General features: G+C 38.7%; 3 protein-coding genes across 3 annotated transcripts in view; all 3 read left to right on the top strand.

Moving 5' to 3' along the window:
* Positions 1–8,234, top strand: part of LOC102757070 (olfactory receptor 52H1-like) — a 9,182-nt gene extending 948 nt beyond the window's left edge. The window contains exon 2 of the mRNA XM_006770092.2: positions 8,181–8,234. Within this exon, the coding sequence (XP_006770155.2) occupies positions 8,181–8,234 (54 nt within the window). The remainder of the gene's footprint in view (positions 1–8,180) is intronic.
* A 1,788-nt stretch (positions 8,235–10,022) lies between these two features.
* LOC102756781 (olfactory receptor 52D1-like) lies at positions 10,023–10,973 on the top strand. The gene has a single exon (XM_006770091.1). It carries the CDS (start codon positions 10,023–10,025, stop codon positions 10,971–10,973), a length of 951 nt encoding a protein of 316 aa, XP_006770154.1.
* Positions 10,974–11,560: 587 nt separating this feature from the next.
* LOC102756499 (putative olfactory receptor 52P1) overlaps positions 11,561–14,096 on the top strand; it is a 3,470-nt gene continuing 934 nt past the window's right edge. The window contains exon 1 of the mRNA XM_006770090.1: positions 11,561–11,608. Coding sequence (XP_006770153.1) covers positions 11,561–11,608 — 48 coding nt within the window. The remainder of the gene's footprint in view (positions 11,609–14,096) is intronic.

Below are 14,096 nucleotides of genomic sequence, written 5' to 3'. Positions count from 1 at the left end.
GAAGGCACGTAGGTGAACACATCTGGAGGAAGTGCCTCATCACAGGCCTTTAGTCACCGTGGTCCTGAGGCTTAAGGGCGAGGAGCCAGGAGCGGAGGAACCTGACCATCGTGCTCCAGCCACCAGTCAGCGGTCCCAGGGAAGCCAGGCAGTGAAGGGCGTCTTCACCGGCCGCACTTCCCATGCACAGGGACAGCCCGGACGGCCGTGTCCTGGGTCAGTCACCGCAGACGATTTCAGAGAGGAAGGGAAAGGGAGAGAGAGATAGAAACATCAATGATGAGAGAGAATCATTGATCGGCTGCCCCACACTGGGAACTGAGCCCACAACCTGGGCATGTGACTGGAATCGAACCCGGCACCCTTCAGTCCGCAGGTTGACACTCTATCCACTGAGCCATACCATCTAGGGCCAATTCAATAGTTCTTCAGGTGATTTTTGTGCCTAATAAATCTTAGCTCTACTGAAATCAGAAAAGCCCTGTTTGTTTGTTTTTTAAATAAAAAACATAGATTTGGTGCTTGTATTAATTTCCTGTGTCTGAAAATAACATAACTCTCCTTTATGCTCCACATAACTGCTTCTTGCCAAGTATTAATAATCCATCTGAAAACTCTGAAATTTTAAATTTAATATCATCTAATATTTTATGAAGTATCTTTATATATTGCAATAATCTTCTCTGCCTGGATTATTCTTCCTCCATTAAAGAATTTTTGCTTCTGGCACAAAAAGAATTCTTGCCATGATTGTGGGTGATTTTAATGTCCACATAAATTACCCTTTAATAAGTTGATGTGGTAGACTGTATTTTCCAAAGATGACCGCAATATATATTCCATCTTTCATGCTTCCCACATCAACAGTTAGTCTAAATTCCACTTCTATTGAATCCAGGCTGTATTAGCAATTTCTTGACAAAGAATTCAGTGCAAGTGACATACAAATCTTTGCAGCTTCTGCCTGGGTCTCTTAGAAGCCTTAATCTTGGCATGTTTCCTACTGAAACCCAGCTACTTTGCTATGAGAACCCCAAGGAACACAGATAAGCTATGTCTAAATGTTCTGGTTAATGACCCCAGTTGGAATCACAGCCAACACGCAGCAACAACTGCCAGTTATATCAGTGAGCCAGCCATCTTGAACATCCAGCCCAGCTGAGACTTTAGATATTTGTAGCTTCAACTGACATCTCACTACAATGCATGGGAGACTCAAAGAGAGAACCACCAAACTGACTGAAACCAATCCATAGAACCATGCAAAGTAATAATAGGCTCTTTAAAGCCAATAACATTGGGGATGATTAGTTATAGCAATAGATAAATATTGCAGAAATTATTAGCAAGGAGTGGGATGTTGGTATAACAAAAACCTAAAATATGTAATAACTTTGGAATAAGGCAGCAGGCAGAATCTAAAAGGGACTTGAGGAGGTAGTTGACAAAGGCTTGAAAGACAGTAAGGAAATTATCACTGGAGGCTGCAGAAAAAGGTATGAGTACTATACAATTGTAGGAACCATAGCTCGCAGTAAAATGAAAATAGATACATAATTAGCTGATACATTTGGACAAGGAGATTTTGAAGCAGAGTACTGAAAGTACCAACATTAATTTTATGCCACAGATGATAAGGTACAGATAAAGAGATATAAGCTAAAATTAAATTATTTCATGCTCAAGCAGAATATAGACTAAATACAAACAAGTTAAGGATGAATAGGTTAAAAAAACAAAACTTTTCCCCAGCCTCTCCAAATGACAAAAAAAGAGTATAGAACCATTTGAGGGTATGCCTAAAAAATATTTTCAATTAGAAAAAAAAGCTTCTAAGAATTTTAAGGGAAATTTCCAGGTAATCACAACTCCAGTCAAAATCAGACAGGGAGCAACTTGGAAGATATCTTTGGGTGTACTTTTTATCTGATGAAGTAAATCCTAAAAGATTTATATAGAACTCACAGTTTGTTTGTTCTTTAAGATAAATGTATAGATACAAGCACCATTAGCTTGGAGAAAAAGGAACAGAGTTAGTGCAAAATGAAAAGAGACCTTCGGATCTTCATCTTCATTAAGCAGGAAGCAGGCAGAGAGAAATACTCAGATGTAAACACTGAAAACCAAATATGACATAGAATATAGAGCCAGTTGCTCAGAGGTTGTAGCTAAGAGCCATGGAGAATCATTCCTGGGGAGCAAGAGTGGGTTTTTATTAAGAAACTGGTGATAGCCCTGCCATCGTGGCTCAGTGGTTGAGCATCAACCTATGAACCAAGAGGTTACAGTTCAATTCCCAGTCAGGGCATATGCCCAAGTTATAGGCTTGATCCTCAGTGTGGGGCATGCCGGAGGCAGGTGGTCTATCTCTCACTCCTTCTCCTGTCCTCTCTAAAATAAAATGTATATATATATTTAAAGAAGCTGGTACTATATCTCTGTATTTTAAAATATCTAATGGACTAGTTTAAAAGGTAATATGATTCTCAATATTTCACAAATGAGTATCTTTGGAATTATTCTATCTCTGTATCACCATTGTATGTAGGCAGCTGATTTCTTTCTCATTTCTTTACTATTCAGGTCTTCAAATGAAGAGGAACTGCATTCAAGGAGCTGTATTCAAGGAACTGAGCCCAATGAGCCCTATTCACATTTTGCCCTGATTTAGAGGCTGAGATCCTAGCCTTTGAATAAAAGGCATAAGAGGATATGACTTTGGGATCTTAGGAAAGAGATGAATTTATTTTGCATATAGGAGGATATATGCATTATTCTGGCCAGAGGGTGGAGTGTTTTCAGGTTTTTATTTCCAAAATATGGCTAAAATAATATCTTATATTCCACATATTTTTTCTTAATATGATTCTGTCACTCCTACAAGAGGTGCCATTTCATTCTATTCCCCTTTTACCTGGGCTGGTCTTAGCAACTTCCTTGAGAAAAGAAGTCAACAGGTGAAATTTCAGGATATTGAAAGCTAGATTATAAGAAGCTTGTGTCTTCTCCTTTAGTGGCTTTGGACATTTGTTTATTGGACACTCTTCCTAGAACATAGCCACTGTACTGTGAGAGTCCCAAGCCACATGGAGAGTTCATGTGGTTGACATCCTGTCTGAGCTCCTAGTTAATAGCCAGAATCAATTGCATCAATTTTAGTCAGGCTTACAGATAACTGCATCTTCATCCAAAATTGATTGTAGCCACATCAGAGAGGGGCTTCAAATGACACTGCCATCTGTCCCCAGTAAGAATCATAAGAGATAATAATAAACTGTCTTAAACCACTATATTTTGGGCTAATTTTGTGGTACAATGGTCAATAACTAAAACAATTTGGTTCTTTGGGGGTTTTTTCCCCCCAAAGATCTTAACCATCCTACATACTCTTCTTAATTCCTTGGACCTGAGAATTAGTATTGATAATAAATTGACCCTATTCTTTTTTTTTACATTTCCTCATTTCTTATGTATTCTCCTTACCAACATTAATTTCATGGTTCATTCTTAGAATTACTGTTTAATACAAATTTTCTATTTCTCTCTCTCCCTTCTCCGTTGGTAACACAATCATAAATACACCATGTGTGTACACACACACACACACACACACACACATTTTATTGTGCATTTGCTCTATCCACTGAGCCAAACTGTCTAGGCGTGCTTTTTGAGCAACTCTCTAAATCAACTCTTCACAAATTTTGTGCCTGTTGCCAGTGTAAATGTGTTAACACCATATTTTAAATTTAGGTTTGCTAAACTCAAGAACATGCTTAATTAGGTAAACCTTCTTATATCTCATGGCATACATAAGTTAATTACTAAAACTCTGCAGCACACCAAAAAAAATCCTATATAATAAAAGGTTAATATGCAAATAGACCGAATGGCAGAACAACCAAACAACCGGTTTCTGTGACGTGTGCTGACCACCAGGGGGCGCGCGCTGAACATGGCGGGCATGGGCAGCAGGAGGCAGAGTGTGGAACATAGTGGGCATTGGCTGCGGTGGGATGGTTGCTGTCATTAGGATGAGCCTCTGCTAAAAATTCTTTGCTCCCACACTCCACAGTCCTGCCCAGCGCTTGCGCCTGCTACCAGCGCCAGCCCCACTTGCACCCACTGCCAGCACCGGAATCATTTCTTGCGTCCACTGGCAGCACATGACGCTGGCCCTAAACGCTTGGCACTGTCAGAGTGTGCAAGCAGCGGCTGCCGACCCAGATCTCTCCTTAGGGCTTTTCCACCTTCCCCTGCTCCTGAGGGGCAATCAGGGCAGCAGCCGCCACTTGCATCTGCTTACAGTGCTGGCCCCACTCGTACCTGCTTCTGACACTGACCCCAATCACTCTGTGCTGTCAGCAGGTGCTAGTGGGGCCGGCACCATCAGCATGTGGGAGAGGTGGCAGGAGTGGGGCTGCCAGCAGACAGGGAACTGGGGGCCAGGTGGAGGCACAGTGGATGGGCTTAGACCCAACCCTGTGCCTACCGCAGCCTTGCAGCCCACAGTTTCTTTTAAGGTGCACAAATTCATGCACTGGGCCCCTAGTTTGATAATAAAGGGGAAACTATTAGTAATTTCACATAGAAAACAAATATAAATTGGGACTTTCCCCACACAAATTGGGATATATGGCCACCTATATTTTGTATTGCAAGGCAATTACATTACATTTCTCTTTTTCTTTTATCTCACACTCTTTAGATGATTATTTTATACCCTCTTTTCTTTCATCAGACTTCCAATACCTTCTTTTCTGTCATCATTCTCATTCATAGATGATCTTGCATTTATTTGCCTGGAGACATAGAAACAACAAGGAAGAAACTTCCACAGACATTTATAATTACACCTACCCACCAATCTACATCCACACCTTCATTTCTACTTTCTCTCTGGTTACTATGGATATCAAGATCCAACTGTGCACTTGTTCACTAAACTCCATTGTCTAATCCTACTTAAAGCCATCACCTCAACAATTCTCTCCTCATTCTTTAATTATTGATTTTCTCTCTATAATACATCTTTCTCCATCAATATAGAAAGTTAATAACATTTCTCTAACCTTAAATTTTATTCTTGACTATGTTTCCCTTCCAGCTCTTATCACAGTTCTCTAGTTCCTTTTGCATTCCAACTCCTTAAAAGAGCTGTCTATGTTTACTAGTTCTAATTCTTTCCTCCCATTTTATCTTTAACTCACTCCTACTCAGACATTATCACTGCACAGTTCTGTCCTTGTCAAGGTCAATAATGACCGCAATTTTTAAAATAGTGGTCTCAGTCCTCTTATTTTTTTATTTTTATTGTTTTAATCCTCATCCAAGGATATTTTTCTTTTTAATTGATTTTTAGACAAAGTGGAAGGAAGAGGAGAGACAGAGAGAAACTATTGTGAGAGACATACATTGATTGGTTGCCTTCTACACGCATGCTCCTACTGAGACCAGGAATCAAGCCTGAAACTGAGGTATTTACCCTTGACCAGAATAGAACCCTGGACCCTTCAGTCCATGTGGCTGAGGCTCCAACCACTGAGCAAACTGGCTAGGGCTTGGTTCTCTTACTCATCGATTTGTCATCAATACTTTATATAGTTGACCATTTCCCCCTTTTTGAGCTACTTTTTTTACTTGACTGCAGTGGTTTTTTCTCCTACCTCACAGACACTGCTTACTTGTCTCTTTCGCTAGTTTTTCCTTATCATGTAATCTGTATTAGGAATTAATTTTTGGTGCTCTTTAAACATATTCACCCTTTTTAAAAAGTATCATTTAACTTCAGAGCTTTAAATCTGATTATAATAATGCTGATTAACAAATGTATATCTCCACTGTGGACCTTCTTTTTCAAGTTTCGACTCTTGCCTTAAAGTCCTATTTACAATTTTAACCATTCTCCTGTCTTAAAAAATTCCTTTAAGAGAAGACTGTGATATCACTGATGTGTCTCCCCAGAGATCTTATTTAAAAATTCACCTCTACTTTTAGCAGCTGGGACCACTGGGGCTCTGAGCCAATCACAGCCTCTCTGGGCCAAAAATCTTTCAGAGGGTGGAGATAAGTGGGAGCAAATCTCAGACCTAGGAACTATGCTACTTGTGCTGGATCAAGTGTTTTCTAGTTCTGCTGACCACTGTGGCTGTGGTGAGTATTGAATGAATATGAACAGAAAACTAAGGTTACAGTCAGTTCTGTCAAGCTAGGAGCAGAAGTAGGGGAAGATAGAGAGGGATGACAATCATACAAAGATTTGACCTTGGCTATTCTGGAGATCATCTCAGATTATCCCCAGCTTTCTATTTTACGAGGTACAGTTTCTTGAACGGCTTAGGTATTTAGCTATCTTTATTTCATACCCAAATTTGTCATCAATATGTTCTTATTTTCTGTGTACCTGAATTCTTTCTGCTACAGTTAAAGATTTTAGTCTCTTGTCATTTTCCTTATGGTTTCAAGACAAGCCAGTCAAATAGATCTCCAGGAACAGCTCTCCTTAAAAATACTGATGAGGTCATTTTTTTTAGACTAACTGCATTTTATTCTCATATTGGTCAGACCAGCCAGATGAGAGTTAAGGTACATGTATGTTAGGGAGTGGCCTCGTTCTTGAGTACCTAGGACCTTCACAGTGCCCTGAGAAAGACTGGAGGGTCAGGAAACTCATCTGATTTCCAGTTTCCCTAGTGACTGAATACAGCTTGAACCCTCCAAATCTAATTCCCTAATTTCCTTCTGTAATTTCACATGCAGAAAACTTAGAAACCTCTAAGCTGTGAATTCTTGCTTCAATAAACCCCAGGTTCTGTGTAGCTTTTCCAGGGCAAAATCAGTGACTGCCAACTGAACAGCCTAATAGATGTTTTTTCTTTAACAGTAATAAGATAAACATTTCTTCATTCTTAGTGGCAGCACAGACTCATGCCTATGACTTCTTTTATGGAGTCTTCATCCCTGAGTAGGCAGCTTGTATAACTTTTTTTTTCATAGTGTGCATGTCAGTGTAACATTTTAACACACATGTTGGAGATTATTTGATATTATTATTATGTTATATTATGTCTTAACATTATTATATTATGTCTTATTAAATGAGTTTAATATATCATGGAACATGTATGTTCTTACTCTTCAGTATATAGCATATATCTAGAAGAATTCCTGGTACATATTAGACGCCCAATACAGTTTTTTTGACAAAGTAATTAAATAAAAGAGCAGCATTACAAAGAATAATAATGTTCACAAAATAGAAGCCTAAGACATTGAAGGGGAATCATGCTTGTTTAATGTGGAATTTTTAGAGACATTGACTAATGAAAGGAAAATATTCTCAGACTCAGAGTGTCTAATGTTGAGAATGGCTCCCTCAAAAGCACACATACTCTCTGTCACTAGATTTGAATAAGCAACTGCCAGGTGCCCACTTTTCAAGATATTACAGGTTAGGAGTTAAGCATCACATAATTATTGAACTATATATACCTTGTAACTCATTTTCCAATTCATGAACATATTATATTCCATTGATTTATATATATATGGTGTCCCAAAAATATATACATACTTTAACAGCCGATAGCTCAAGTTTGAAAATGAAATGTATTTTAATAAACACTGCCTTTATAATTATTATTGAACGGCTTAGGTATTTAGCTATCTTTATTTCATACCCAAATTTGTCATCAATATGTTCTTATATACATTTTTGGGGACACCCTATATTGTTTAAAATTCTTAGGAATTTCCAGGATAGAAGTAAAAAAATATTTATACTTTTCCACCATAAGCATTGATATGTTTACAATAAATCTGATTTTTCTGTTATAACTTGATTTTTGAATTTTTAAGGATATACAAAATTACACTAAGATCGGCACTAAGCTCTACTGTTTGGCTTTAAAATTCAAACAAAATAATAATTTTATTGGTAATTAATATTTATAATTACATTTTTATCTATATAATTTATAGTTACAGTAACTGTTGACTTAAAGTAGTGAACTTGCATAAATATATGCAAAATACATGCAATATTGCAATTAATAAACAAAATGATTTGGTCTTTAATAATGCAGTTGTAGATGAATAGGGGTTGAAGGAAAATATTCTTTTTAATTATTATATTATTTTTTATATTATTTTAGGTGTTTCCATATTCTAAAACTTTTTAGATGACAGCAAATGAACTTAAGATTGATGTCTCTTCTAAACACCAGGGTGTCTGAGTCACAAAGACTGAACTTCAATAGGTAAGAATGATGATTCTGACTTCACCTACTAGAATCTCTCAAGGTAAGATGACTCCAAGGAAAAAATAGTTCTTTATCTATTTTCTTCTTTCCTATTGGCATAATCTTAAATTCATTGACTAGTCACTCCAAGAACTGATATAACTCACCACTATGCTTCCCTTCCCATGGCACACTTCATCTTGAAATTTTCCTGGAGCACATACCTGTGTAGCTCCTGGCCTGACCTGTCATATCAGGGCTCACATTTTAAAGTAGCCAAAAGAGACACAGAAGTTATGTTTATAATCAAACTAATGCATGTGCCAATCAAGAAAACAAAAAATGTATAGATTAGATTAGATTAGGTTAGGTTAGATTAGAAGCGTAATAAAGACCTTATAAAGGAGCACATCTTGGAGTATATAGAGTGAAAAAAACACAATGGGCATTGTAGCTCCATGAAAGAAGATACAAAAGGAAGGCTCCTAAGAAGAAACACCATTTGCAACCATGGTCATTTATCCAAAAAAGTTAAAAATATTTTCAAATGTAGCATTCAATCCTTTGTTCATGTACTTGGTACACATTACTTATTGCCCTAGGTATCAAAGGCATTGATGCTGAATATAGAGAAACAGATGAGATGCAGAGATTTCATAGTGTAATGGGCAAGAAAGATACATATAATTTTAAAACAAGTTTATATTTCCTAAGGAGAGTGTGCTGAAGATGTATGGTTCTTACACCACAGCAGAAGCAATCTTAGAAGGGCTTCGTAGAGGAAGATTACTCAGCTGGGTTTGAATGATTGTTAGTACCTTGGCAGGTGACCAACTGGGAACAGCCATTTTGGGCAAAAAAAACAACAACAAACCATCATATGAAAATGCATGCAGATATGACAAAACATGCCTTAGGATATTTAGAAATGTCCAAAATTAGATATGACTTACATATGGTTGGAACATGAAGCATATAGAAGAATGTGGTGATAACTAATGCTAGGTAATTGGCAAAGAGCAAGAAAAAGATCAAGAAGAGCTTTGCATGCCATTTTGTAAAAACACTAGTGGGAAACAATTTTCTTGCTCAAATAGGCAGTGTGAGTACAGCGTGATACAGAAACCATTAGCAAAGATGTGGGTCACCATAGAGAAATGACAAGTGCTTATGAAGTCCCAGGGTTAGTGAAATAAGACACTATTACAACCCTTGGAGTGAATGGAAAAGAGTAGAATATGGTTACCAGTGGAAATGAGACCAGAGAAGGCTGTTCACAGAGAGGTGCAGCCAGTTTACAGCAATCCCACAGGAAGAATAAATCTCTGACTTTCTTCCAATCTCCTGCTGGTATTTCTTATTGCCAAATCCAACCAGAAGTAAGAGAGTAGGGAAGTCTGTTGATGTGTCCCAGTGTCCCAAGGCCCAGACATATTGGAAAGTGGTGGAGTGTAGACCAGAGGAGGTCAATAAAAAATATATTGCATTGTGTACACTAAGAAATTTGCATTTTAGCTGACTATATTCACATGCTAAAATATTTAGGCAGCAATATAAAGGCATCACTGAAAGATAGAAATCCTGAAAGTGGGCATATTAGTTATATAGCTATTTTAATAACCCAGGCAAGAAATGAGGAAGGCATCAATTGTAGTAGAATTGGTGGGAATGAAAGGCAAGAAATTGAATAAACATGTAGGAAAAATAAGTGGCATTGAGATGACTTTCTTTCATTTGCTAACCACTTTTAGGAAGAGAAAGCCTTCTGTTCTCTGCATCATTATGATCTCCGCATCTGCCTCCAATGACACTGCCTTCCACCCTTCCACATTTATTCTTCTTGGAATCCCTGGGATGCAAGACCAGCATGTTTGGGTTGCCATCCCCTTCTGCTCCATGTATATACTTGCTCTGGTTGGCAATAGTACCATCCTGTACATCATTCTGACAGAAAGAACTCTGCATGAGCCAATGTACCTCTTCCTGTGTCTACTTTCCATCACTGACCTGGTACTCTGTTCGACCACATTGCCCAAAATGCTGACTATCTTTTGGCTTAGGTCCCACATAATTTCCTACCATGGCTGCCTCACCCAGATGTTTTTTGTTCACGCTGTCTTTGCCACCGAGTCTGCTGTTCTGCTGGCCATGGCTTTTGACCGCTATGTGGCTATCTGCCGTCCACTTCATTATACATCCATCCTCAACGCCGCAGTGATCGGGAAGATCGGGTTGGCATGTGTGGCCCGTGGCCTTCTCTTTGTTTTCCCCTTTGTCATCCTCATAGAACGCTTACCTTTCTGCGGACATCACATCATCCCCCACACCTACTGTGAGCACATGGGCATTGCCAAGCTGGCCTGTGCCAGCATCAAGCCCAACACCATTTATGGTCTCACTGTGGCACTTTCAGTCACTGGCATGGATGTGATCCTCATCGCCACTTCGTATGGCTTGATCCTGCAGGCTGTGCTGCGTCTACCCTCCAAGGATGCCCAGTTCCGAGCATTTAGCACCTGTGGAGCCCACATTTGTGTGATTCTAGTCTTCTATATCCCTGCCTTTTTTTCTTTTTTCACCCACCGCTTTGGCCACCAAGTACCTCCTCATGTCCACATTGTACTTGCAAATCTCTATCTCCTGTTGCCCCCTGTTCTCAACCCCCTGGTCTATGGCATTAACACTAAACAGATCCGCCTGAGACTATTTAGTTTTTTTACGTGGAGGAGGTAACTATACTCTCTCCATACCCCAAAGACAAAGGGAAAAAGTTATAATTAATCTCCCACCTTCTCCAGCACCTCCTTTCCTTGGACTAGAGGTTGCTGCTTCTGTTAATCCAAGCCAGACAGTATCATATGTTACCTGAGAGTTTTTGAAGTATTTAGAACAACTTATTTATACCTGACCTATCAACAGAATACTATTTTCCTGTAAACCTATTATATGCCCCATAAACTAGCCTGTGGATCTTGAATCCTCTTAAGGGAAGGTCCATAGGCAATGCAGTACATTTAAAAGTAAAAGCCAAAAATATTTATTCTCTCAATGTACAGAATTCCCATTTGCTAGAAGTAGAGAAAAAGTGGTCATAAAAGAACTATGTACTTATTGCTTCAAGAAATTTAGAATACATACATACACACACATACATTGATTGATTGATTGCTAGCACTTTCTGATACCAAGTGCATTTACAGTGAGACTGTCATCCCTAGATGAGATGTGTCGGTGAGACTCCATGATCCTCTGGATCCAGGTTTAGGTTTAAAATAGATGAAGATGATTCCTGGGTGTCTTATTGTGAAGCACAGGTACCAATGGGAAAACCACAACTTTCTAAAGGAATGACTACAAAGATGAGCCTTGTAACTAATGACCTCATGAAAGATGACCTTTGCATTTTTTTATGATATTCAAAGAGTGATGAGCTTCACATGTGGATTATTTTTGGCCCATTGTGAACTCAGTCTGACCTTTTGTTTACCCCACATGCTTATCAGCTCTTTGAGAATATTAGAATTTCCTGAACACAGCGTTTCTTGATATTGTTATTTAGGGTATCCTAGGAAAGTCAGTGTTGGCCTTTGTGCTCTAGCAAAGCTACTTTTGACAAGAGCTGGGTTTTTTGTATGTTTGCTTATTTGTTTTGGATACCTTGAAAGAAATAATAGCAAATAATAAGTCTATCCCTTACACAATACATTAATCTTCTGAATTTCATAGGTGAATAAGGCACTGTACCCAATCAGAAAACTCACAATCTAGGGAGAGAAGAAGGTAATTAGAATATGATATAAATAGCGACAAGGAGTAAAAAAGGTATTGGAGCAAAGATAAAAATGTTTATGTTAAGAAACTTTCATTTTTTTCTTACAGTGAGGTAATCATTATTGTCTGATCCACCTTGATTCTAGGCTCTCTTTCCATGAGCTGAGGCAAAAAGCTACAACCTGTCCACAAATTGAGAGTATATTTTTGGTTGTTCCCTGTCATTATCACCCTTAAGGACCACCTCAGGACAGAGAGAAAAGATGATTGTGACCAAGATTTCTGCCTGTTATTAGAGCATGCTATTATTTCTGCAGGGGAAGCTCTGTGGCTGTGTCCATAAAAGCAGGCGTATCTGTGCTTGCCTCTTTATGTCCCTTTCTGTTGATGTATTGATTGTCCTAGGCCATTGATTCTGCCGCTTACTTTCCTCTGCCACTGCTTCTTTCTTACTGACACCTAACTCTGAACAAAGTCCCTACAGGATCTGTCTGGGCAGAACTTGTATGACATCAGGATTTAGAACCTGGCTCTCTAAGTCCTGCTTCTGTTTAGTGTTTGCATAATTTTGTGATTGTTTTACTCTGCCTTGTACATTTTGAATAAACTTAGCAAAATACTGTTTGACAAACTTTAATCACTTAATTCCGCTGAACTAACCAGAAAAAAATAAAAGCAACATCTGGCCCCAAAAGTTGAGGAGATGCTGGGGTCTGAGAGGCTGGAGGTGGGGTCAGGGTGAATTGAAAATGGGCTGGGAAATGTCAGGGGCAAAGCCATTGGCCTGGGGGAAAAGTTAGAGCCTGAAAATCAGAAAGAGGCTAGCAATAGCTAGACCTTGAGGCTAAGAACAGCATGGGTTGTACCTGATGCCTTCATGGACATGATTACTCTGTGGAGTTATCCACTTAATGGATTAAGTGAAGTTAATCCATTCCTGGCTCTCACTTGGGAATGAGGGCCTCTGGAATACACAAACTACCAGACCCTGAACAGGTTACACACCCAGGTGTACTTTCACCCTCTCTCTCCTCAGGTTCCTCAGGACTGGCAAAATCTGGAACATTCTTGGAAACACTAAAGTCCAACCTTGTCCTCTGGGAGCTCAGGACAATCTCCAGGGCCAATATTATACATAATTGTAGTCGTATCTTGTGTGTGCGTTTGGGGAAGGAGGGAGTAGCAAAGAGATAATTCTGGGCACCATGGGAGCCCTTACTTAGGTTACTTAAAGGGTCACTTCATGGATTCTGGGTACCTAAAACTAAGGAGAAGAGAGATGCCAGGCCATTAGTGTGCTTTCCAAGAGACACATGAATATTTGCTAAGATATACTTACACACATGTGGACACACCTACACACCCACTTTTGAAGGTGTCTGATACCAGTTTCCCTCTCTCACATCACCTCACTCACATTCAGGTAAGTAGTTCTAGGTGGGGGTGGGCTTTGTATTCACATTCCGATAGCCTAGTCTCTGAAGTTCAGGAGCTCAAAACCCCACCACCTGCTTAATTGCAGTCATCATTGCACAGTTCATTAAAAAAAAGGTCTTCACAAGTCCCCTATCTTCTCCAAATGTATACTATTTAATTTGTGGATGAACAATTTTATTATAAACTTTTTACGTTATCTTATTTTATGAAAACTCTTGTTGACCTTTTAGATCTTTGGCTGCTGAGAGGCATATGTAATATTTTGTCAATTTCTTTTTGTATTTTTATCCATTTTTGTTTTATGTACTTCAAGTTATATTCTTTAAGAGGATACACTTTCATTTATTAATATATACTTATATATGTAATGTTGATTTTGTTCATGAATAATGAATCTATTTGTCCTCAATAAAACATTATCAAAATACATTGTCTCAGATATTATTGTTGTCATAGGGTGTTTTACTACTATGATACCGTAGTATGTGCTATCACGATTTCAGAATTATTTTTATGTATGTTAATATTTCAATTCTTGTTTTCCACTTTGAAAATCTTCATTTTTGCTTAAACTGATACTGATGCAGTTTCTTCCTTGTTCCTCTCAGGTTCTTCACCAGGGTTCTACCATGACTATTTGCAATGCCT

Source organism: Myotis davidii, unplaced genomic scaffold (genome assembly GCF_000327345.1).
Source record: "Myotis davidii unplaced genomic scaffold, ASM32734v1 scaffold484, whole genome shotgun sequence".
Lineage (NCBI taxonomy): Eukaryota > Metazoa > Chordata > Mammalia > Chiroptera > Vespertilionidae > Myotis > Myotis davidii.
Note: the sequence above shows the minus strand (reverse complement) of the source record. Positions and strands in the feature narration are given on the sequence as shown.

What these genes read in the sequence shown, in the direction of transcription:
- LOC102756781 (XM_006770091.1), top strand. Translation starts at nt 10,023, where the DNA reads ATGATCTCCGCATCTGCCTCCAATGACACTGCCTTCCACCCTTCCACA.